At 39.1% G+C, this 26,012-nt stretch overlaps 1 protein-coding gene across 1 annotated transcript; it reads right to left on the bottom strand.

Moving 5' to 3' along the window:
* Nucleotides 1-540: 540 nt before the first annotated feature.
* Nucleotides 541-22,753, bottom strand: RPE65 (retinoid isomerohydrolase RPE65). The gene is made up of 14 exons (XM_047788688.1): nt 22,573-22,753; nt 21,171-21,253; nt 19,434-19,584; nt 17,614-17,721; nt 17,369-17,510; nt 13,320-13,467; nt 12,029-12,110; nt 11,658-11,790; nt 11,408-11,547; nt 10,669-10,798; nt 2,704-2,818; nt 2,511-2,605; nt 2,293-2,404; nt 541-1,036 (listed from the first exon to the last, which is right to left on the bottom strand). The coding sequence occupies exons 1-14, from the start codon at nt 22,581-22,583 to the stop codon at nt 885-887; spliced, it is 1,602 nt and encodes a 533-aa protein (XP_047644644.1). The 5' UTR covers nt 22,584-22,753; the 3' UTR covers nt 541-884.
* Between the last annotated feature and the right edge of the window lie 3,259 nt (nt 22,754-26,012).

The raw sequence follows: 26,012 nt of genomic DNA, 5'->3' as shown, positions 1-26,012 counted from the left end.
TAATTTTAAACAGAAACTCTAAGTATTTTATGCTCTGTTAAACTGCAGTCACTACTATAAGTAATCACTTTATTGTCATGTAAGCTTTTAATAGATAACAATCTCTGCAATGTTATTTGGCTGAAAGCCCTTGGTGAATTAGAGATGGGTGTTCTCATTATAAAATCGGAAACAGTAGTAATTACTTATACCAAATGAAAATGTTAAAGTTCATAAAACTTGAGAACCTTTGAACCATTATACATATACGCATACAATTACAACGATTACTTAGATGATAATCCCTGGTTTGAGAAAAAGTTTGGTTTGACATTTAGTAATTAAGCGTTTTTGCAAGATTACCGCCTTGACTCAGCAAAGCCACATACAAATCAGGTGTAGAAGACTTTGGCTTTCAAATGTTAAAAAATAATTGGATTTCTGGGTCACCATGCTGTACAGTAGAAAAAAAAATTGTATTGGGGAAATAACAATTAAAAAAAAAAGAAATAAACGAGAAGGGGAAAAAAAAAACCAAACAACTTAACAACTAAACAAAAAATAATTGGAGCAGAGAGGTACCTAAAATACATTTTTATAATAAGAATAAAAAACAGTTTAATAAATCCACATTGACTTTCTATTTGATTGTAAATATAAAAAGAGCTTTTAGTTATGATCTGCCTGTCTCACTGAGGAAGTATGATTATCTAAGCATATACTTTTTTTTTTTTTAAAAGGAGTTGCTTACTCAACTCTGTGCTTTCTGTAAAACACTGCAAAACTGTGTGCATCTGCAAGTTAAAATCCTTACATACTGCAGTCTAAAATTAAACAGAATTTGATTGCAGACCTGACTATGATTCTCTGGGTTGTGTCACCAGAAACATCACACTAGAATGAGCTCAGGATTTTTTGAACAGTCCGTGAAAGGTGACAGGGATGTTAATCTCCACTTCGGCCCTGGCAACTTCACTCAAGTCTTTAGCATTCAGAATCAGGAGATAAGCAGGCTTTTGTCCTGCTCCAGGACTCACCACCACACTCAGAACTACACCTGTTAATCAGAAGTTAATAAGATAATGCTGAATTTTAAAAAAACTCAGAGAAATACATTAAATGACATTGAAATAATATAGGAGGTATTACAATGACAAATAAAGAGACCTATATAACTCGATATCTTGTTCTAATTCTTCCTCTGTTTGGCTGGGTGACCACCCTGAAAGGGCCTTTTAAACTCTTTATGCCCCTGGACTCTAAACTCTAGGAAGAGAGTGACCATATCTGCTTTGCCTCCTGTTGTATTCCAACAGCCTACTATAATGATTAAAACATAGTAAGTATTCATTAAATTCTTATTGAATGAATGGCTTTGTGATTGCATCATAAAATTTAAACCTACTCTAACGACTGCAAAAAGAAGTGACAATCAGTAAAAAATGTATGTTAAAAGACTTTGAAAACAGGTATTCTATAATTTCCAAGACCTAACTGGAAGTTTACTTCCTTCAAATAAGAAAAAACTTTTGACTGAATGGATTGTATGTGTAAAATCACTTAATGTAAAATGGCTCTACAGTTCTTTATTCATTTCTTTGTGGTTTTCCATATTTTAATCCCAGAGAATAGAAACTACATCCTTGTCCTAGTTAACCAATAGTTAACTAAAACCGAAGCTTTGTAATTGAGTTGCCATTTCATAGGCTTTTGCCTTGGATCCCTTTCTAGCCCCAGCTTACTAAACAAACAAAAAACTCAGAATCACAAAGTCTCATTCCCATTCTCTTGGATCTGTTATTTTTATTTTTATGCTTTTGGCTGCACCCATGGCATGTGAAAATTTCTGGGTAAGGGACTGAAGGCGTGCCACAACGGTGACCTGAGCCACAGTAGTGACAACACTTCACCCACTGTGCCCTGGGAACTCCCTCTCTTGGATCTGTTAGAATACTCAATTTTCCTCCTTAAAACCCTATTCCTCTTTAGAAAAGTATCTAGATTAGGAAAAGCAAAAATCTAGAATTCATGTTGCTCTTTCTTCCTCCTCCCTCATCTTCAGCAGACATTGATGTTCCATCATGACACCAGATGGTACTTTAGCATTTTTCCAATACTAATCAACGAAACCTGACCACAAGATAAAGCTTATTTTCAAATAGGTTTTAAATTCTTTAGTGCTGTCCCATTCAATAGTATAAATGATTATTTCTGAACATTAAAGAATAATCAATATAACTCCTCTCCTAGTAAACTAACTATATGAACTTCCATAAAAAGGGAGTGTTCAGACACATCTGCTACTTTTATTACCATCATCTTCTTCCAAGGCATCTGGGTGAGCAACAAAGATGGGTTCGGATGGGTATGAATCAGGCTCTTGCCACACCCAGGTTTCTTTAGTTTTGACATTCAGCTTACAGAGCTGTTTGTAAGAAAGAAAAATCAATCGATCAATCAGTCAATGTGCTTTATTTGACTAGCATATGACTTCAAGTACTGTTCAAATATTAGTAAGATGGATTAATTACCCTGTCTGGAACAAAGTGATTCAAGCCAAGTCCATATGCGTATGTATAAGGTTTCCCACCGTACTTCTGGTAATTGATCTGAGGAAACTCAAATGCTACAAGGTAGAGCACAGGCTTAGGAAAACCCAGTTAATCTCTTTGAGTGGAACATTTTGTTTTCTCACCTGTGAGGTGTTTTCCTAAATCATCTCACCTTGACGAGGCCCTGAAAAGAGAACTTCAGGTTCCAGCCAGATGGTCTCGTCACTGCACAGAATTGCAGTGGCAGTTGTGTTGGGGAGTGTGACTAAATTCTTGCCTGTGTCAGCCTAAGAAAGAAGATAACAGAAATGTCAGTGAGCAGGAAAGAAAAATGAAGCAGCCATAGAGGCAGTGTTCCTGAGTTTTGTCTCCTGAGTTCTTCATTTCTTAAGTCTATATGTAGAAAGCAGCAGTGCAAAAAATCCAGAAAGGGGAGCCCAGAAACATGACTGGGAAAGCTATCTGTGTCCATGTCAGTCACTGAGAAAGTCATTTAACCTTGTAGGCACTCAGTCTTTTCATCTATGAAATGAGACTATCCTCAAAGAAAATCTAGGGCTCTGAGGATGGGGCTCTAGGAAAAAAAAAAAAAAAAAGAAGTATTCTTCAGAATAACAGAGACTTCAACCTTTAGGTATCCATAGTGTGTTTATCTCCTTTGAGATATATTTGATACATTTTGATTTTATTTGAAATAAAATTATACTGTTATGTTGTCAAAAAAGGAAAAAAAAAATGAAAAACTACTAGACGAGAGGTTTTCTAAGCTCTCTTGTCGTTCACACTGCCCTCAAGGGATTTTTCAGATTTTTTTATGAAAAGGGTGGCTATCATGAGCTCTTTCAAAGAACATATTCATTTAATAACACCTGCATCAAATACTTGAGTACATGTTTTGTGTTAGATTCTATTCTAGGCACCTGGGATAATTCAGAGAACAGAGTCCCTGTCATCATAAAGTTTACATTCTAGCTTGGGAATATAAACAAGTATAATTAATAGAAAAAAATGTTTCTATTAATGGGGAGGGAATAGAATAGAGTAAAGGGGATCAGAAGTGTGAAGGGGAGGTGAGCTGAAATTTTAGTAGGTGGTCTGGGTAGGCCTCATTGAAAAGGTGACATTTGGAACAAAGCTTTCAGGAGATGAGGAAGCTGGCAGGGTAGACATCTGGGGAAGAGGATTTGCACAGAGAGAATAAACTGCTAAGGCCTGAGGTAGGGGTACATCAGAGGCTCCTGAAGAGTATTAACGAGCCTAGTGTGGCTGCCCTGGCTTAGCTTGGGGGAGAAGAGTAGAAGAGGAGGGTTGAGGGGTAATGGGGCCAGAGTGTGTAGAAGCTGACAGGTCATTGTGAGGACTTGGTCTTTTTCTGCGAGTGAGAGATGGGAAGCCATTGGAGGGTTTTGAGCAGAGGAGTGGCATGCCATGATTCATTTTTTAAAAGAATCATCCCGGCTGCTCTGTTGAGATCACCTTTGGGAGTAGGGGAGATGCAAGAGTGAAATCAGGGAAATCAGTTTGTCTTGTAGTAGAATCCAGTCCAAAGAAAACGATGGTTAAGACTAGGCTGGTGGCAATGATGTCAGTGAGGAGTGGACGGTAGAACCAAGAGGATTTCCTGATAGATAGGATATGAGGTAGGGGAGAGGCATGAAAGTAAGAAAGGAGTCAAGCATGGCTACAGGATTTTTGGCCTAAAACAAGTAAAAGCTGGCATTGTCACAAGAAAGATGGAGATTAGTGCAGGTGGGGTAAATTTTTTGGCAGGAGAAGATGAGAAGTTTACGTTTTTGCATGATCTAATGAAAATGGGAGGAGAGTGATGATATATGAGAGGGAGAGAGCATTGTAGAGCGATGTTCTTGAGTGGGTGAGAGAGGATGGGAAAGACTAGTTCTGAATAGGATGACGGGTAATTCAGTATGAGTACAGATGCTGGTGGGTGGGTAGATGTGGTGGCAGGAGTCTACATTCTTTTATTTTCTTTGTTTCAGTGAAATAGGAAGAAGAACCATCAGCTGAGAATGGATGTGGAGGTGGGAGGTGTTAGAAGTTTGAAGAGAGGAGAGTGTGAAATATTTAACTAGGAAAATGAAGTTGGAAGATGAAGCTATAAGGTTTGTGGTCATGTATTTTAAAAAGGGGGATTGTGTGTTTTTAGCACTTTATTTCAGCTTTAGAGGTACAAGCATGGAGTGGGTGGAGAGTTGAATTTAACTAGGATTATGATTTTGACAAATGAGTTCTATAAAGTAGGAAAGAGGCAAGAGAAATGAGGGTCTACTCAAGGGAGTGATTGTAACTGTTGACCATGAAATTTTAATTGAACAGGAGGAAAGGTAAGTCCTTAAGGGAGTGAAGGATGGTGAGAAGGTGTAAGTTCAATAGATTAGAGGTTCCTGGTGGGAAGAGCAATAAGGCAAGTAACTAAGGTTACTTAATTGTGTATGAAACTAAAGTTATGGTGGAAGCATGGAAGCACAGCCAAAGGTAATGGCAAGGTCAACTGAATAGCTATGGGGAGTGGATGGCTGACATAGAATGGAAGATAGAATCAGTGGAAGAGGTCAAGGAACCTAGAGGCCAGGGTATTGGAAGAATCATCTATGATGCTGAAATCACCAAGAGTCAGCAGTTGATCGGGGAGTATGACATTGAGCCAGAAAGGAGGGGGTAGTAGATAGGTGAGAACAATAATGGGGGGGTATGTATATGTATGTACACAGACCATTTGGGTATGTAATTAGCTGGACTGAGATTTAAAATTGGATGATTTTAAGGGTGGGCGGAAGGAACGATGGTCTGGAAGCAGCAAAGTGGGACAAAGGGGATACCTACCCCAACCTCAGGCCCCAAGGTGACAGGGCTGTAGGAGGAGAAAGTGCCACCCCTGGAAAATGCTGCTGGAGAGACCACAGTCCTTGAGAGAATGCCATATTTTGATAAAAGAAAGAAAATGGAGTGAACATTCTGAGCAGAGGATACGGGGGGTTTTTCTGGTGATGAACTATGAATTAAGAGGAAATAGTGGTAGATTTTCAGAATTGGGAAGGGATGGGAGGTGAGGAGCCAAGAAAGGAATGGATTTTGTGAGATCCTATGAAATGGTACCTTAAGGCACTTCATGGTGATGTTGGGACAGAGACAGTGGTGTGTGTAAAAATACATATTTTTACATACATACAGTAGGTTCAAGTGTCGATGCTGAGGATGTTACTTACATGACCGTACTTTTAATGATTTTACTCTTGTATCCCAATTTTTCTATTATTAAGTTGGGTTTTTAATGTAAGATATCTGTAACATTAACTTTGCTTTCCTCAACAAACTGGCTCCTCCTTTTCACTCTCCCTCCTCACTATTTTTTTTTCATTGTTGAAAGTTACTGAAGCATAGTTGATTTACAATGTGTTAATTTCTGTTCTACAACAAAATGATTCAGTTATACATATACAGACATCCATTCTTTTTCACATTCTTTTCCAATATAGATTATCACAGAATATTGGGTTGAATTCTCTGCTATACAGCAGGTCCCCATTGGCCAGTCATCCCGTGCACCACAGTGTGCCTATGCCAATCCCAAACCCACAACCTGTCCATCCCTCCTCCCAACCTGTCCCCTTATCCTCTGACCCAGCAATCTCACTTCTCAGAGTCTATGCTTTTGATGTATCTACACATACATAATATAACATCCATACAAAGTGATTCCTTGTGACATTATCTGCAGTAGCCAAAGATTGGGGAAAACTCTGTTGCTCAGCTGTGAGGGTCTTGGGAATGTTCACAAACACTGTGCAGCTGAAAAAAGCAAGACCTTCAATGTACATTATTCAAAGAAAAAAAGCAAGGAACAAAAATGTGGATATACAAAGTTACTTCTTGTGTAAAAAGGGGGAAATAATAATAGATATATATTTTCTTGTATTTGTATAAATAAAGGAAAAGGAAAGACATTAAAAGCTACGAAAGTGAAGGGGAATGGTATGAATGGATGCAGATAAGAGGTGGAGTGAGACATCCTAGAGTGTACCTTTTTAGATTATTTTGATTTTTGGACCACTTAAATGCACTGCTTATTCAAGAATAATAAAGATATAGTTTAAAGATATCATTACCTTAATCACTAAATTGGAAACTTCAATCTGTCTCTCCTTTTTCTAATCTATGACTATTTTTCTCTTCACTGCCAAACTTTTAAAAGTGCAGGCTATAGTAACTGCTCCCACATTCTCATCAATTGCTCACCTTTGGTGCCTGGAAACCTGATTTTTGACTCTCTCCCTACCCCCCTGGAGATCACTACATCTAGTGTTTGGCTCTCAGTCTTCATGCTTTTCAACTTGTCTGTAGCAATGGGCACCAACGAAACTCCCCTCTTGCCCTATAAATGTCATGTTACCCTCTGTTAGCTATAATTGGGGCTCTTTGGTGACCTTTTTCTTTCTTTTTCTGGCTCCTCTTTCCCTACCACTGTCTGTACAGGAAAGTTTCTTTCCCCAACCTTTGTGGTTTATCACCTTTTCTTTTCTCTAATCATTTTCTGGCTATCATCATTTTTTTAGATAAACAAATTTGTGTTTATTTTAGAAAATTTACTCTAATATATGAACTTTTATTGCTAGAAATCTCATCTATCGATCTGCATGTATTTGATCATCATTTCAATACCAATAACTATCAGCTATTTTCTTCCAACCCTGCTTGGACTCGCAAGGACCAGCACTTCCATAAGAGCCTATAAGACATCTTCATGAAGACACTATTGATGCTGATTTTGTTGTCGTTGATGATGATGGTAATGAATGTTATTTAATACCTACTTTGTGAGAGGGACATATTCAGTGGCTGGCACGTATCACCTCTTTTACTGATCACAACAATCCAACATGGCAGATATAAATAAAGGAAAGGGAATTTAAGAAGGTTAAAGGTTGTGCCAAAATCATGCAGCTAGAAAGTGGCAGAGCTGGAAGCCCTGGTCACCCTGGGTCTGTTTATCCCAGAGTCAGCTCTCTTACCTGTTGTCCCTCTTTTCCACAGTTCTACAGTTCATGTTTATCTCCAAACCTGTTCTGCTTGTTACATTTCCTATTTCCAAAGGTATCTCCATTCTAGACACAAAGGATCTCTATGGCCTTTTGTGTGTCTAAGACTTAATTCATTCTTCCATCCAAGCAAATGCAAGATCCTTTCAATTCTACCTGTAGCAACTCTCACTTTTGTCTGTCTGTTCCAACTACCACTACATTTTTCTCTCTCCTGAGTCATTTTAAGGGTCTCCAGTCCCAGGTCCCTATTGCCATCCTTTCTTCATTTCCAATACTGCTTACACACAACACAGCCTTATTTTAGAACATCAAAGCTTCAAGTGACCTTAGCTATTATTTAGTCATTAATTTAGGTTTCAGAGCAGGTAGCTGAAATTTATAGAGTAACTTGCTCATTGAGTGACTTCCTCAGGGAAGCCAGACGTTTAGCAGCAGAGACAACCGTAAGAGTCAATACACTTGATGTCTAAGTGCATCAGTTCTGAATTTGCTTTTCTTCCACTCACAAATCTTTACTATCTCCTCACCACATGCCAAATAAAGTTCAAACCTTTTAGCCTGGCTGGAAAGCCTTCAAAGATATCAACCTACATTTTTTAGCTCCCCCATTTATTCCACTGCTTTTGCTTATGCTCTAACCAGTTGGATTGCAATCAGTTCACTCTACTTTTTTTGTCTCTCCTCACTTCTTTGACTTTCCTTAAACTGTTCTTAATGTCTTCAATTGATCTGCTTCAATTCCATTTCTTAAGCCAAAATACTGCAAATGACTGTGTTCTACTGTTCTCTTAATAACCGAAGCAATTTATCCCTCCCTCAAGGTGCTCATGCTGACATGCATTATCATTACTGAATCTCATTCCTTCTCCCTATCACACTAGGTAAATTCCACAAGAACAAGGAGTATATCCTATTGATATACCCATTGAAATAATTAGTATGATGTAACATTTCAGTGGTTAGTTAATAACTATTGGAAGAAAGAGAAGGTAGGGTCTAAGGTGACATCAGACATTTTTCATCACCACTAAAGTTCTACATTCTATAATTGGGTGATATTTCTTCAGGAAGTGATGACTGAACTTCAGAAAAATCCTTTCTTTTTCTTTTCTTTTTTTCTTTCCTCTTTCTTTCTTCCTTGAGCCACACTTGTGGCATATGGAGGTTCCCAGGCTAGGGGTCGAATCCAAGCTACAGCTGCTGGCCTACACCACAGCCACAGCAACATCAGGTCCAAGCCACATCTGCGACCTACACCACAGCTCATGGCAATGCTGGATCCTTAACTCACTGAAAGAGGCCAGGGATCGAACCCACAACCTTGTGGTTTCTAGTCAGATTCGTTTCTGCTGCGTTGCAATAAAAACTCCTCTTTTTCTTTTTCTTTTCTTTCTTCTTTTTCTTTTTTCTTTTTTTCTTTTTTTTTTTTTTGGAATGTGGAAGGAGGCAAGAAATATTTAAGTAAATAGTAAAATAAGAGCTTACTAAAATCACTTGGTATTTTATGGACATTCAACTACATATCAGAGATATGATTTTTAAGGGGGAAATAAGAGGGCTGAAGGTATCTCTCACCATGTTTTCTCCTCTAAGCTCCAGATCCATGTTTATCAGATGCCTATTGAACATTTCTGCTGGGATGACCAGTGGATACTTTCAACTCAACATGGATGCAATAAACCTTGCTCTTTTTCTTGCAAACTAGCTCCTTCTACTCCCATGTTTCAAACTCAGTTATCTGTGACTCAAGGCAGAAATCTGCAAGTTGTCCTGAACTCCTTCCTCACCACATGCAATTAGATACCAGCTCCTGCTGATTCTACCTCCTAAATATTTCTCAACTTTGTACCTTCCTGTATCTCCCAGTTTCCATTTTCTTAACACAGACATTTGCCTTCGTTTATTTGCCCTACTGCATTAGTCTTCTAGCTTCTAGTTTCTAGACCCACCACTTTTCAAATTGTCCTCCATGATGCTTCCAGAGTGACCTTTCTGAAATGCAGATCTGATCATGCCATACACACCCCTCCTCCTACACACCCACCCCCACACACTTAAAATACCTCAGTGGTACCCTATTATTTATATAACATCCAAAGGCATATAAAGCCCCACACAATATCACTCTAGCCTATCTTCCCAGTCCCTCTACCCAATGCTCATCTCTCCTACACTCCTAATGTACTAGCCCCAGCAACTGTTTTACATTTCCATATTAAGTTTTACTTAGCTCCCCCCTGCATTTGTAGAAGTTCACTTATCTAACTCTAATGCCCCACCTCAATCTCTTTCTCCTTTCACATTCTTCATAATGCTTACAAGCTTATTTAAGAGCAGTACTGTCTGGTTCTAAATTGAGTTTGTTTTCCACTACATCTTACCTAAGCCTTGGGTACAATGTTTTGCATTCCATGTAGGTACCTCAACCGCTTTTGTGTATATATCTCATACCTATATAAATGAGAGTGTATATTCATTACTTATTATGAACAAATGCATTTTTATTGATTTTGACTGGCATTTTATTGCACTGAAAAGTCTTGATGTCACTCTGATATCTAAAAAGAAAGTCACTGAATGGAGGGAAGAAAAAATAGAAATAAAGAGATGACTGTTGGAGGTTATTAATGATGTTTACCCTTTAGTGATATATTCAGAAGGTTTGTAGAAACCAAAATAATGCACTGATTTCCCTACAATAGCATTTTTGATGCTCCATTTCTCTAGAATTTCAAATTATTAAAAAATTATTTACATAATTGACAAAGGACCTTAAGATTCAGTGGCCTGCCATATTCACTGAGAAAGTATATTTTTAAAGGATTTTGTAAATAAAAGAGCGACAGATTTAGAGTCAAAACCTGGTGTTCATTTTGACTCTGTCACAGTTGGATCATGTCATTCTTCTGAGTGTCAGTCTCCTCATTTGCAAAATGAGGGGAGTTGAATTAGTTAATTGTTAAAGCTCCTTCTAGCTGTGCAATTTCAAGGCTTTATGAATAAACATATAGCAGGAGAAAAAGTCCTGAGAGAGATGCAATGTTCTGGTTATATCTGAAATCTATGGAGAGGGCAGTTACCTTGTCAATGTTCAAAGGAAGTACATATCTCCTCACTTCAGGCTGGGGAGCCTTTCTGGCATTTTTTTTCACCTCTTCCCAGTTCTCACGTAAATTGGCTAAATATAAATAATTATAAACAAATTCAAATCTGCAAAAATAAGAAGTCAAACATGAGGACAGATGATTACAAATAATTTTAGAGACAAGATTCATGCTTGCCTGTTCTTTGGTCCCTAACTCAGAAACTGCCAACGACACAGGTATACTGGAACTATTTCTCCTGCCCATTCTGGGTGGAGAAAAGAATCTTGCCTCCTGGATGTGCTTTAAAAAAAAGCAGCCATTGATACTTTGTGCTCTGTTTCTCTGTCACCATTCTGTCTGTATCCTCAGGAGCTACTGTTTTTTTAGTGACTTGCTCTTCTCAAGAAATCGGGCCTCTTTTTTTTCCAAACTCAGGTTGGATGGAGTTCAAGGATCCCCAAGGGAACTTAATAAAGTTTGAGCGAAGTTAAGTTTAAGTCACAGAACATTTTATTTTTTAGGTCTGATTCATGGACCTGATCAGTTCATTTGTTTTACTTAAACTCTCTACTGCTTTTTCAATTATATTTTGTGACCTAAGCCTACTTCTTGCTTTTCTAGATGTAATTCAGATTAAATATTGATAGCAGCTTCTGGAAAAAACAAAACAAAACAAAACCTTAATTTCTAGGAGCAAATAGAGATGTAACATTTATCCAATGTCCTTTCTTACCCTTTCCAGCAACAGAGATCCACAATCAGAAACTCATTGTCTTCATAGGTATTGATGTGATGGAAGAGGTTAAAAGGTGAAGTCCTGTATTTATTATTGAGATACTTTTTCCTTTTTTTGTCAGCAATATGAAGCCAAACCTTGAAAATTGAGGAGAATGTTTTGATGCATTTAAAAAAAGAAAAAGGTATTCATCATGAAACACAAATTCTTCAGAATCAGAAACCTGGCAACTACATGTAAGACTTACCCCCATGGTTTCATTGGACTCAAAACAATCCATGTAGTTGGCTCCCCAGAGACTCCATGAAGAAAGGAACTTGAACAGATTAATTTTGACTGGTGTCTCCACAAAAACAATATAGTTGGGTGTCAAACCAAAACTGTTCAGGAATAGAAATAAACCTGTGAATGGGAAGGGTTAATTTTCCAACAACAGAGAAATATATACACATGAGGTATGCTCAGTTATATGAATCAACAGTGCCTACATGAAATTAATTACATTTAAATTTAGGTTTCTGCAAGAAAGTATCATGATCAGGATTGGTATCAAAGGTAGGCAAAGTAGATCTTTAAACTTGAGTTTTCCTGAAGATTCATAGCAGGCCTTCGAGTTACCTATGGACGTAAGATGGCTTGAATCGGTCACTGCAGGGGAATTGTACAACGATCTCTGACTTGCTTATTGGATCTTGTTTGTCTGAAATAAAGTGGTTTTAAAAGGCTGTGGAACAGCCTCTTTTTTTTTTTTTAATACAAAGCATTTAGAACAGCTTATGCAAGTAAAGAAATACATTTTCAGATCTTGATTTTTTAAAGAGTTTATTTTCATTTTTCTCAGTCACTGGCACTTCTTAGAGAAATTTCATGTGGAGCTGCAATCACCCAGGAAAATCCAGTAGCAGCGGATTTGGAAAAGAGCACTCAAATAGTGTGTGGCAGGCAAAGTACAGTGGAGTTCACATCTTAAAACTGGAAGTGGGTTCTAAGTCAAGGGAGCAAGGCAAAATTTTAGTATGGTCAAATGCCTTTTACAATCTCTTAAGTTATCTGTAAGATTATAGTATGTGTGCTTTTGTGTCAGTAACCCTGTATAATACTTCTTAAGCACATTAAAATTTATTACTAAGGCTGTCCTCAAACCTTAGTGTGCACTTAGAAAGCTTCATACTGCCTATGGGCCCACCCCCGGAATTGCTCATTCAATCTACCTCAGATAGGACTTGAAATTTGTATTGCTAACAGGCTCCGGGGTGATGCTGCTGGTCTAGGGGCAATACTTCAAGAATTATACTGAGCAGCACTAACAAAAATCCATATATATATGGATATATATACAAATAATTCTGCTACCCAGATCGTTATCAAATTTCTGGCAATGAATGGAGGATGAATGGAGAATTCTGAAGAGTATTCTCTTTGGTTTTAATTTTCTTTCTCTATAGCGTATCTATGGATTAATAGGTTTTGTTTGTAGTTTTGGGAATTAAACACACAAAATACTTAGTCCACTCTCATATATATATATGAATGTATACTACATACATACATATATATTTGTTTAAAATGTTAATTTTACCTGGCACATAGTTAAGTGCTCAATAAATATTTGCTGGCTTTGAATCTAAATCTTACATGATCAATGTCACAAATATACTACATCTTTCAACCACTGTATAATAGAACGAAGCCACTTGCTTTTTGTATTTTCAAGTTGTATTTTCCTGCCCTGGTGCCCTCTGGTATTGGTACCTTGGTAGGGTAAGGGTGAGGGCAATTGTCCTAAAATCTGAGAGTAATTAACTGTCCATAGAGTGCTATCCTGATATTTCTGATCTGACATCCTGTACTTCCAATAATTTTCTCATATTATAGATACTTTTAATTAGAGTCGACATGGGAAACTCACCTGCTTGTAGTGGAGGGATCTTTACAATATTGTAGGCAATTGAAAAATTTTTCCCAAAGCAATTACCAATGTTGTAAACAGTTCCATCATTTTCAATGTGGGGATGAGCAGTGGCTCCATTGACTGAGACATAGTTGCAAAGATCAACCTAAAGATGGAAAGCAAATTTCACCCATATTAAGAGAAGGATTGTATTACATCTTTGGTCCCCCAGTCTGACCTCATTGCTACCATTTGCACCTTCACCTAAATGCATTTTCTCCATGTCTCTGGATCCTACCCTTTTCAAGCCTATAGAAGTCCCATCTCCGTTGCAGAGCTCTCCTCTGACCCCCATGCTGACCCCTCATGCTTCTGAAATCCTCAACTTCTTCTTGATTACGTTCTTCAAGTGATGTTACTCTGATTGGTTACTTTACTTTTATACATGCAGACTGTCCTCAAACAGTGATGAATTTGAACCCTGAGATTTATTTAAATCCCCCTATTGAATTACATTGAATTGTATGCTGATAGTCTATACTTTTTATTTCATAAAAGTGGCAATTTCATATGATGCAGCTTAAATACCAAATTCAGCATCTTACATATAGAATGAATTTGGACCGGAAAGGAAATTCAGGATTCATCTAGAATAGAAAGTCTTAACCTAAATAAATTTCAGGGGAAACATGAATCTCCTGGAATTAATGGATTTTTTTTTTTTTTGTCTTTTTGCCTTTTCTAGGACCTCTCCCGCGGCATATGGAGGTTCCCAGGCTAGGGGTCGAATCGGAGCTGTAGGTGCCAGCCACAGCCACAGCCACAGCAACGCAGGATCCGAGCTGCATCTGCAAACTAGACCACAGCTCACGGCAATGCCTGATCCTTAACCCACTGAGCAAGGCCAGGGATCGAACCCGCAACCTTGTGGTTCCTAGTCAGATTTGTTAACCACTGTGCCACCAAGGGAACTCCTGGAAACTTTTTGAAGAGAGGGTTCAGTGCTTTAATTCAATTTGGATTCTCACAAAAAATTCAAAGTCACGAATCTAGCGCAAACCTCTCAGTTTACATAAGGAGAACTGGAGGTGTCAGAGGGGTCAAGTGACTTGTCTAAAAATGCAGAGTACTAGAATTTCTACCTGGGACCTGGTTAATAAAGATTTATTGAATGAACAATTGATGGAGTATATATTTGTCTAACTCAAATTCTTTCTATTTGATGAGGAGAATATATTTTAAAGCATAGGGAGTTTTTACCATCCTCATTTAAATAACAGGCAAGACATTCATTCATTCAATCATTCACCAAGTACTCACTGAGCTTCTATTATGTGCCAGGGTCTAGGAAAACAGATGATCCTTGCTTCCAAGAACTTCAGTCTAGATTTGCACTGTCCAATATGGTAGTCACACATAGCAATTTCTTTTTTCTTTTTTCTTTTTTAGGGCTGCACTCACAGCATATGGAGGTTCCTGAGCCTAGGGGTCAAATCGGAGCTACACCAGCTAGACTATGCTACATCTGCAGCAGTGTCAGATCCAAGCCGCATCCATGACCTACACCACAGCTCAGAGCAACACCAGATCCTTAACCCACTGAGTAGGGCCAGGGGTGGAACACATCCTCATGGATACTAATCAGGTTCATTTCCGCTGAGCCATAATGGGAACGCCTTTTTTTTTTTTTTTTGGTAGCAATTTAAATAAAAATTAATTATAATTAGATATAACTTCGAATTCAGTTCCTCAGTCATACTGGCCACATTCAAGTGCTCAATGGCTTTTGGACAATACAGATACAGAATATTTCCATTGCTGTAGGAAGTTCTATTAGATAGCACTGTATTACTGTATACAATAAGCTTGTACTCAGTGTGGGTAAGTGTAAAACAACACCTGTAAAGAGAAGCCATGTAACCCAGCCTGGGAGAGGAAGCAGGGCTTTTCCAAGGCAACGACTCCAACTCATGCTTGAAATGTGAGTAAAAGTTAACCAGATGGAGAAGAATGGCATGTGTTCGAGGGAGTGGGAACCCTGATGTAAAGGCACAGATTTGTTAAATAGTGAATGCTGCTTGAGGATTATTAGTCATTCAGCATGGTTGTGGTGAAAGGCATGCCTGGAGAGGGAGACATGAAAATGGGCCAGCCACAGAGGTCTGCGTCTTAATTTTATCTTGAAACAATGGGTGCACTAGATGGAGTAACACATTCATACTTGCATTTTAGAAAAAAAATTGCTTCTTCTGAATTAAGGAAGCCATATTTAAGGGAATCAGGCTGGAAGCAGAGGCTATTTCAGTAATTGTAAACCAAAAAAAAAAAACCTCTCAAAATGTTAAAACCACATTTTATACTAAATCAGAGTATAGTGCTGTTCACAATGGAACTGGACTCTTAATCTACTCTAGAGCCATACCATGTACTTGGCACTTCCAATTAGATTACCATGGCAGTCTGATTCACTACCAACTTGAAATGGATGGTTTAGAAACTCAGCTTCAGTACTTCTCTAAATGATCTACACACGCACTCATATGTGGTTACAAACATACATCAAAGGCCAAGAAAGAGCTATTGAGAATATGTTAAGTCTTAGTATATAGCCTGTTGGGGATTATAAATCAGCTTGTGATATTGAGACCCAGTGTTGGAACTACTTTCCCTTTCTATTCCTGCTGCACTGAATTTCCAGTTTTGTCAATTCCACCTAACTGATTTCCTAGCTATCCCTTATCTATTTTGCCCTTCCACAGAGCTTCCAGAATAAGTAATCTAAAGTACAGCTCTCCTTATACCACTTCCCTGAACGCAAATTTTCAGTAGCTTCCCATCAGCTAATCAACTATTCCAAATTTTTGTTCATTATTCAAACTTCTAGTTCCACCCTACCCTACTATCCTGTGTCTCTATTGCACTTGACATGCTATGCTTTAGATCACTAGTTTTCAACTGGGAGTGCTACTGCCCCCTAGAGGGAGAATGAGTAGTGTTGGGGAACATTGGGAGGTTGACGACATGTCTGGTGTTTAGTGGATAGGGTCAAGGTTGCCAAACCTCCACAATGTGTGGAAAAATCCCCTCAATGATGAAGTACCACCCGCCCAATGCCACTGCCACCTCCATTGAGAAATACTGCAAATCAAGCCAATAAAATTTTCTTTATCCTCCATTTCCCCATCTCTGTACATTTGATCTTGGTATTCTATCTGAAATGTTCTTTCTCCAAATGCAGTGAAGTTGTACTTTTTCTTAAACTTATAACTCAAATGCAAGACTTTTAAACTTGCCTTGATCTGTACCACTTCACATCCCCCAACTACTGCCAGAAGTAATCTTTGTGCTTCATAGAAGATTTTCCTTCTGTGAAAGGTTTCATCACACTCTGTGTCCTACTATAGTTAAGTAATGTAGTTGTTTGATTTTTCCACCTAGATTAAGCTTCCTGAAGACAAGAACAATGACTTGCAAATAGCTGCATCTTAATAAATATTGGTTGAAAATGTATATCTATATTAGATTGCCTAAATTCTCAGCAAAATTTGTCACTTTCTAATATTACTGATATTTTTCTATGCTTTTTCATTTAAGATATAGCTTTATTTCCAAAAAGAAGTGTCTATAAGAAGGGAAAATTGGTGCAACATACTTTCCTAGAACCATGAGTTGCAGGGTTTTCAATATTAAATGTGCCAGTTCCATGCTAGTCTATAAAAATAATGAAGGGCAGGGATCATGTTCTTATTTATTGATGTATTTTCTGCATCTAGCATAAGTTCTGGTACATGGAAGGGACTCAATAAATAGTTGTGCTGCAAATGAATATGTTAGGCATTTTATATGATTTTCCTCCAACCAACATAATAAATATTTAATAAAAGTTCACAGAAGGAGAGAAACAAAGTTTGCCCTATGTCACATAGCTAGTAGTTGATGACAAAGCAGGAATTTGAAACTTAATCTATCTGGCTTTCATATTCTTCCAACTAAATAGCACAGTTGACTTAATTCCAAGTTGCAAATCCTAAATTCCTGAGCAATATCATCTGAGCACTGTGTCCCACCTGCTTAATTGTCTCCAAGGTCTCGGGATTAATCTTTGTAATGAAGTTGGTCTCTGTGCAGGCATAGTAATCTTCCCCCACTGGATAGATATTAACAAGAGCATTGTCAGTTACCTCTACTCCTCGAAAGTAAGAAAAAAACCTGCAGAAGCAAATGGATTTTTCAGTCCGGTAAATTTAAAGCCATGAGAGAAAAAGGGCTAATGTAAAATGTCTTTAATAACATGCAGTTGGATTTCAGTAACCTGGAAAATATATTCTTGCAGGGGTCTGGGAAAGCACAGGTGCCAAATTCTGTTATGACGATCCTTTTCTCAGTCATTGCCCGTACGTAAGCATCAGTGCGGATGAACCTGAAGGACAATGAAACATGGGAAAGGGTCATAGATGGAGCAAGGAGTGCAGACCATGGGGAGCTTAGAATGGTCTGTCATTCCATGTTCCCTTATCAAGTCAGAATCATAAATCCACAACACGAAGAATAAGAATCAGGTCAGTCTTGGGGTGACTGAAGGAGAAAGAGACAATGTGCCATGAGCTTAAATTTATGTCTTAATAAACTTCACAGTGACCAATGAGGAAATCATAGCTCAGAAATTAAGTGATTGGCACATGTGGCTGAGCTGAGTTAGAACTCTAGTTGGGCAGAGTTGGAAAACAAGCATTTTCCTTATCACACCACACAGCCCCATGGGTAGTTCACATTGGACCTCTAAGTTTCTGTAGTTTGTAATTCATTACCCTACACTGAATGGGGAAATATAGAACATGGTATGCTGAATTCTATTCCTTTCAATCTTCCTTATATTCCTTTTGTGGTTTTTTTCTCAATTTATAAATTTACTTTGCTACTTCTTTTTTCTTTTTCAGACACATCTGTGGCACATGGAAACTCCTGGGCCAGGGATCAAATCCGAGCCACAGCTGTGAACTACACTACAGCTATGGCAATGCAGATCCTTAACCTACTGCGCCAGGCTGGGGTTATCGAACCTGCACCACTGCAAAGACAACTCTGTATCCTTAACCTGCTGCACCACAGCGGGAACTCCTAGATTGCCACTTTTAAAAGTAGATATTCTTGAATCCAGTCTCTTGCACAGGCAGACTTCCTGAACCATATCCCAAACTAGATGACATACGTTGCCTAGGATTTCTCATGTGGAGAGCCAATTAAAACCTGATTTTGCACTTTCATGAAGAGGAAAAAGTACCAAGGTCTTTAGAAGGCATATAAAAGCTTTGTCTGACTTCCAAAATATGTTTTCATAGCTAAGTTTTTGCTTGACCTGAACTGTTTCTCTTCTATTAAAAGCCAAGTTATCCTAACCACTTCAAGCCTCCATTTATTCTTCTTTTTGATGTCTCTTCAGAATGCCTGAAATCTGTGGTGATCAACAAAGCTGCTAGCAGGCCTGAATATCAAGGCATAAGACAAACTATTTATTGTGGTGTTAATGAATCTTTGTAATGAAGTTGGAGTGATGTCTCATGCCTTCAAGCCTTTTGGCGACAATTTCCTGTTTTTAGAAAACATTTTTGTATTATTCTGACGTATTTGTATTTGGTCCTTTCTTCCTTTGTACACTCCTTCCTCCCTCTCATTGGTTTTTCTGATTATAAAAACAGAAAAGAATCAAGAGGGTCATGGCCTGATACTAATAACCATTGTTTTTACTAAATGCTTTCTATGTGCTGGGCACTGTGTTATCATTTAATTGTTGTAATGGACCCTGAAGTAAATTCTATTATTACTCTCATTTTATAGATGACAAAACCAAGAATTAGAGATTAATATCTTTCCAAAGGCCATTTTGGTAAATGGCATCTAGGGGACACAGGATTTGAAGCCAGGCCTGTCAGCCCCCAAAGCTCTGCTTCTTAGCTGCTTCATTATCCCACGGTGCATCTTCCAGGTTTCCATGCAGGCTCACTGGCCCAGGAGGGTTTGAGTGGAGGTGAGTATACAAGTCTTCTCTTGGCTTCAGGTGTTTGAAAACCATGTGGAGGGAGGAGCTGAGCTAGGCCCTACCTCTGAAGGGGAGGGGGACCTAGTGTTCTTTACCTTCTGTGGTACGTGACATGTCCTTCTTTAAAGTCAAACTTGTGCAAGAGGGCTTGCCCATCAAACAGGTGGTAAAAGGGCTCAGATCCAACTTCAAAGAGTCCTGGCCCACAGCGAAGGAGACTGCCGGTCAGCCAGAGGGGGATCCTGCCTATGAGGAAGGAAAGACACAGAATCTTGCCTCTTACCCTTGCCCCTGGCTGGCTTGCCCTGGGGAGGAGCTGTGATTATATGAGCAGCCTTATGGGACAGCCTCTTAATGCTAAAGCTGGCAGCGATTTCCATTCCCAGCTCTCACGTGGGGTAGCTCTCAGGAAATGCCTGCCTCCTTTCATTAGGAGACCAAGTGCTGGGAAACGTGGCAACATCTCAGAGTTTAGAAAAAGGGCTGGAAGGAGACAGAGCAAAGAATCCCGAGGGGAATGGGATTGTCCATCGAACAGATTTCCCCTGGCTATCAATACTTTTGCCTTTTTACTGTCTCACTTTTGAGAAAAATTTCAAATTTTTTGATATACAGGAACAATGAATTAGAAATAGGGATCAAGATACTAAAAAAGATGTCTATAGAACAAACCATTTGAATGAAACAAGGATACTGTTTTTTAATAATCTAGAGCTACAGCCCCTTGAGCATATAAGCCACTGTTCAGATGAAGGCCAACTTGCTGTAGCAGAAAGTACAAAGGGCTGTCAGAGACTTAAGTTCTGATTCAGGATTTGCCGTGTGCCATCTCTAGGCTTGTGTCCTCACCTGCAAAATGAGGGGCACACAAGAGAGGCCTTAAGGCCTTCAGTTTAAACAGTTAGGTTTGCGCCCTTTTATCCTTTGAAAAGTGCAGTGTTTGGCAAGTTCTGCTTGATCCTTGCCATTTTTAAAAACAAATGTATTATTTCATTCAGCTCATTTTCAGCAGCCCATTTGATAAGGATTTACAGTTCTGATAAAAACTTGAAAAGAATGCATGGCTTAATTAAAAAGCATACCATTAACTTTATGGCTGGAACCTAGATTGTTAGCAATAGAATCTAGATGAGAAAGAGCACTGGGCTCATCCCTTCTATTTTGCAGAAGAGCCAACTGGGAGGAAGGAGATCTGCCCAGGCTTTGGCCCTTCCAATAATACTATATCCAAGCAAGGTTGCTCTATGAGTCATATGGTGAATTTAGATAATAACAGTAGTAAGCATCTATTGATCACTTTGTGTCAGATACATTACATCATTTAATCTTCAGCACATCTCCTTGAGACAAAAGTTTGTTTATGGTAGGTGAATGAGCTGAGGCTCAGAAAGTTTAAGTAACGCATTGAAGGATTCACAAATAGTAAGATAATAGCGCTACAATTAGCACCTACATCTGCCTGACTCCAGAACCAAGACTGGAGTCAGGGTCCAATAATGGACCCTTTATTGTCATAATCTGAGATGTTTGTCACCAGGCCCTCATTTATCCCAAAGGTAATGGGAAAGACATTTACAGGACATTTTCTATGAGCTAGGTACTGACAGTTTAAGGATGACAAACGTATAGTCCCAGATGTCAAGGAATTCCAGTCAGGTAGCATTTTTCTATATTAGAGAAGTAAAGAAAAGAGGAAATGGGTTCTTCATATAAAAAGTCCAAGCTCCTGATTCCTCTCTCTGCGGCCTGTGCCGAGAGTTGCCGAGAGATGAGACAGCGAAGAGAGATCTGAACAAAACGGAGAGGACAGCTTCAAGATAGGTGAGACCAACCTGTAACATGAGCTGTGAGCGGCGAGGACAGTTCCTCCACAGTTTCAAACAGTTTCCTGTAACCACCAGCAGGATGTTCGACTCTGAAATGGTGGAATAATGAAGAAGAAGCCCAGGAAGAATCTCAGGAAGTCCATGGAGACAGAGGCAGGGCTTTAGGAGAAAAAATGCTCTCTGCTCAATGCCAGTGCCCACTGCCAGTCTCGCCTGGGCGGGGAGCACACAGTGCTTGGTGGGGGTGGAAATGGATCAGGTTGGCAAAAGGGCCCACATCTGGGCTCCTCTAATGACAGCAAAAATGACCTATCTCTTTTAATGTCACAGGGGACTTGCCCTCAGCAGTTTTCCCGTTTTTCTGAAGACAAGTCAATGCTGTTGTCACCTCTCTTTCTGACTGGGACCTTCCTGCAGAATTACCCTGCCCTGTCCCTACTCTCAGCTTACTGCATTATTCATTATCTCACCTCCCAGATAGTCTCATTCCCTTTCCTCCTTTAAGCTGGGAGACCCAGCTTTTTGGGTCATTACCTCATCCTTTGTTGAGCCTACTCACCCATATTATACCATCATCTCTTCCCATCATCTCATTTTATCACCAATCTGCAAGAGCTGCAAACATTTTACTTTAAAAATTTTTTTAAATTATTATTTTTTTCTTTTTTGGCTGCATCTGAAGCATATGGAAGTTCTGGGGCCAGGGATAGAATCAAGCTTGAGCTGTGACCTACAACACAACTGCAGCAATGCCTGTCTCCGGGCCAGGGATCGAACTGGTGTCTCTTCAGAGACAAATTGGATAATTTACCCACTGCTCCACAGCAGGAACTCCTGCAGTACCTTTTAAAAATAGTCAGACCATGAGATTTAAGTCTCATATTTTTTGATTATTTTCTCCCTCCTCACTTTGGCTCCATTCTGTAACTTAGATTGAGAGCTCTGACTAGACTGTCTAATTATGATAGTTATCTTTTATTAAGCACTTACTATGTAGCACATACCATAAAATGAACTTTGCATGCTATTCGTTCATTTAAATTTCACACCACCACAATGGGGTAAGTATTTCTCATTCTATATATGGAAAAGCCTAGACTTCAAAAGCTAATTTGCCAAAAATCGCATGTTAGGAAATGGCTGGGTGAAAAGTGGAACACTGGTCTGCCTCACTGAAAACTTCATGCTTACGATTGCTTCCGAGGCCCATTCCAAGCCACACAAATCCTGCTATACTTTAGACCTGAAATCCAGATATTTGCTTCAATATATATATTGGAAGAAATGCCTCCACCAAGACCCAAAGCCTTCCCTAAACAGACCATCAGTCCTTTTCAGGAGCTCTCGAAATAGCCCATTTACCATCAACACACTGAGGCATTTAAAAAAGTTTCCCGGAGATACTTACTGGATGGACATTTTCTCTCCGTGGAGGATGGAGTGTTCTGGCCCTAATTGCAGAATGAGGAAGGAGGTCTTCAGCCAGGGCCCTTTATATGCCTTCTAAATCTGCCTAAAAGGAGCTATGACTTTGGGAACTCTTTCCCACCCTCTCAGCTGAGGGGGAACAGAAGTGGCTTTCAGGGCTCAGATCCTCCTGATGTTTGAGCAATAATTTGGGCTGGCCGCTCCCTTAATTGTTTTTTGGCCATTTTCCAGAGACCTCAATCCTTTCCAAAAAGAATGAAAAGTGGATTAGAAAGAAAGGAGCTATGTGGGAGTGGCTAGCATCAGGCCTGAGCTGATCCAGGTCACCCCACTAGAACCTGGCACCATGTTCTGGTGCCCACCTCCCTCCACCACCTCTGGGGCCTCATTTTTACCCTCATTCATTTATTCATTCACTTACTTATTTTTAAATATATCTATTACACATTATCTTGTAACTCTGCAAGAATAACAAGAAACTAACAACTATTCAATAAAGTTTTGAAGTAGAACATTATGGAAGCACACTGTAGTACCTCCAACCCTGTCTGTACTGACCCTCTCCCCTTACTGACCACCTTCAGGGCTTAATTCTGACCAGCTTGGGGACTTCAGCTATGTCCTTTTGTTTTGCTGCAGATGAAACCCTTTCCATATCCTTACTTTTCACTGAAGCTTGCCTGATGTTCTCCTCGCTTTCCTATTCATTGGTACTTGTGCTGCATTCAGACAGTACACAGTACTATTTTATTCATATTTCCACACTCCTTATTAAGCCTCGTTTGTTTGCCAGCACAGATATGGTACTGCCCAAAGGAGTGCCGGGAAATAGGCAACATATATAACAGCTGACAATTTTAACATTTTTTTAGAAACTCATTAACCATCTAAAAATTAATAAGTGCTTATGGCTACTCACCCTCAAGATCTTCAACAAACTTATAAAACAAATAATCTGAGCATTCACCAAGATAGGTGGTAGGAGATTACTTTCCCAGCATGCGATGCAGTGTAGATGCAAGCATGTGCCCTGGTCTCCACCAGTCAGAGGCAGGTGTAGAGGTCCTAGTGGTAGCAGCCAGGGCCTGGCATCAGGGGTGTCTCTATCCATCTAAGGCAATCTTCATGTCTCCACTGGAGCCATGCTTCAGCCTGGGGCATTATCACTGGCCTGGTAGTTTCCAGGTCTCATTCTTTAGTTATCCCAGAGATTCTGTTCGCTACCTAATAGCTAATATTTTTGTGTTCTGCTTTGACTAACAAGAGCTAGTTTTGCTGTTTAAAATTGAGAGCTCTGTCTCTAGAAAATGATGGTAATATAGAATACTGTGGTATCACAGAGAATGAACAACTGTACTGGTTTATGAAATTCCCAGAAGGATTTCTGAGGATGTATCTAAGCTGAGATAGGAAGAATATATAAATTTTAGCCAGTCAAAGGGCAGGAAGAAGAGCATTCAGGCACGGCTTGGAGGAATGTACAGAAGTCTGGAAGTGAGCATGATTTGGGAAAATGGCAAGAGATAAAGCTAGACTAGAGACAATCATAGACCAGATTTTGTGGAGCCTGGTGAACTATGCGAAGAAATCGATACCCATATCAGGAGCAGAGAAGGAATCTCTGAAAAATTTTATCCAGAAAAGTGACACAATCTGATTTGCTGTTTATCCAGACCACTCTGATTACATTGTAGATAATATGTAGGAATGGGAGACTGGGGCAAGATAAATTAGAGAGAGACCAAACAAGTGAAGGTAGTTGCTGTGGGGGAATGGTTGGGGATTCCTCAAATATGTCAGAAGAAGACTCATCAGACTTTGCGATTGGTAAATACATAGAGAAATAAAAGGCAGAACAAGGATTACCAGTAAATTTCTGGCTTGAAAAATGGTATACCATTCATTAAAATAGTGAACACGGTGTGTGTGTGAGGGAGGAAAGGAGAGAGAGGGAGGGAGGTATTTCGGCAATGCAGAGAGAATAAATTCCTTTTTTGATATAGTTATTAAAGAAAGAGATCACCAGGGGTTGTAACAGTTTGAACACTTTATAGGAAAGTGTAACGAGTTCGAATCTGAAAGACAGGTAGAGTGTGGAGAAGGCAGAGAAGTTGGAGAGGAGCAAATGCTGCTTCTCTGGTGAAGGGAGGAGAGGGAGCGAAGGCAGTTTGGGAGGCACATGTTAGAAGGACTCTGTCTCCTGCACCATTTCTTCTGGGGTTCATCTTCTCAGAAAGAGTCTCATCTCCTTGAGTGGAGCTATGTGTCACATTGCAATACTGGGACTCTGGCAGTCCACTTAAGAGAAGTTCCAGGAATACCAGGACTCAACTACTCTTCTTCATGTTCACTCCCAATCCAAGGTGCCGAAGGAGAAGGCTTTGTGGCAGCCATGTGCCAGAAAACTACATGACACTACACTGCACCACATTAGCTGAGTGAAGAGGCATTGACAGACTGCATTTTATATTGAAGATCACTTCCTGGGAGATGAGAACCAATCTTACTGGTGCCCATGAATGTACCAAATCCCTTTCTTAGATACTCCTGTGCTTCCTTTGGTATTCTGGGGCTGTAGCCATGTTATTTTAATTTTTTTTTTTTTTTTTTTTTTTTTTTTACATTTTCTTCTTAATCCAGTTTACTTGTTACGGATCATAGTGAATCAAAATCTGAACATTTTAAATAAGAACAATAGAATGTTTTCAACTTATATTAGGACCACATATTTTGAAGAAGGAAACAAACCTTAAAATGATAGCCTTATATACCATGCACAATCTAGACCATATTCAAACACTGAGGAAATCTATTTAATCCTGGTTTACTTGCATAGCACAATGATAACCCAAAAACATGCACCAAGAGATTCTAAATTGAATTTATCAAGTTCATTGAATAGGAGTGTCTGACAATACAGAAACAGAAAAACTCAAATACATCACAATGTGGATGGAGCTATAGATATTATTCTCAACACATATGTTGAGATAGATATTATTCTCAACACTAGTGTGTATATATATATGTTAATCTCAAACCCCTAATTTATGCCTCGCCTCCCCCCAAGTGTTTCCCCTCTGGTAATCATGAGTTGGTTTTGAAATCTTTAATTCTGTTTCTGTTTTGTTAGACTCCACATATTAATGATTACATATATTTGTCTTTCTGTCTGACTTACTTCACTTAGTATGATAATCTCTGTGTCCATCCCTGTTGCTTTAAATGGCATTATTTCATTCTTTTTTATGGCACTGTATATATGTACCACATCTTCTTTATCCATTGCTCTGTCAATGGTCATTTAGGTTGCTTTCATAGTATGTTATTTTAAAACAGGAACTTATTTTAGTGATTTTTGCATTTTGTTTCACATCTTTGGTAGCCTTTATTTTTCAACCTGTTTCAATCCTAGAAGCT

Source organism: Phacochoerus africanus, chromosome 8 (assembly GCF_016906955.1).
Source record: "Phacochoerus africanus isolate WHEZ1 chromosome 8, ROS_Pafr_v1, whole genome shotgun sequence".
NCBI classification, from domain to species: domain Eukaryota; kingdom Metazoa; phylum Chordata; class Mammalia; order Artiodactyla; family Suidae; genus Phacochoerus; species Phacochoerus africanus.
This window is presented reverse-complemented; position numbering and strand designations above follow the sequence as displayed.

Coding starts and splice junctions, on each gene's coding strand:
- RPE65 (XM_047788688.1), bottom strand. Junction 12,111..13,319: donor GATCCCTCCACTACAAGCAG/GTGAGTTTCCCA, acceptor ACTTTATTTCAG/ACAAACAAGATCCAATAAGC. Junction 11,791..12,028: donor AAGCCATCTTACGTCCATAG/GTAACTCGAAGG, acceptor ATTCCTGAACAG/TTTTGGTTTGACACCCAACT.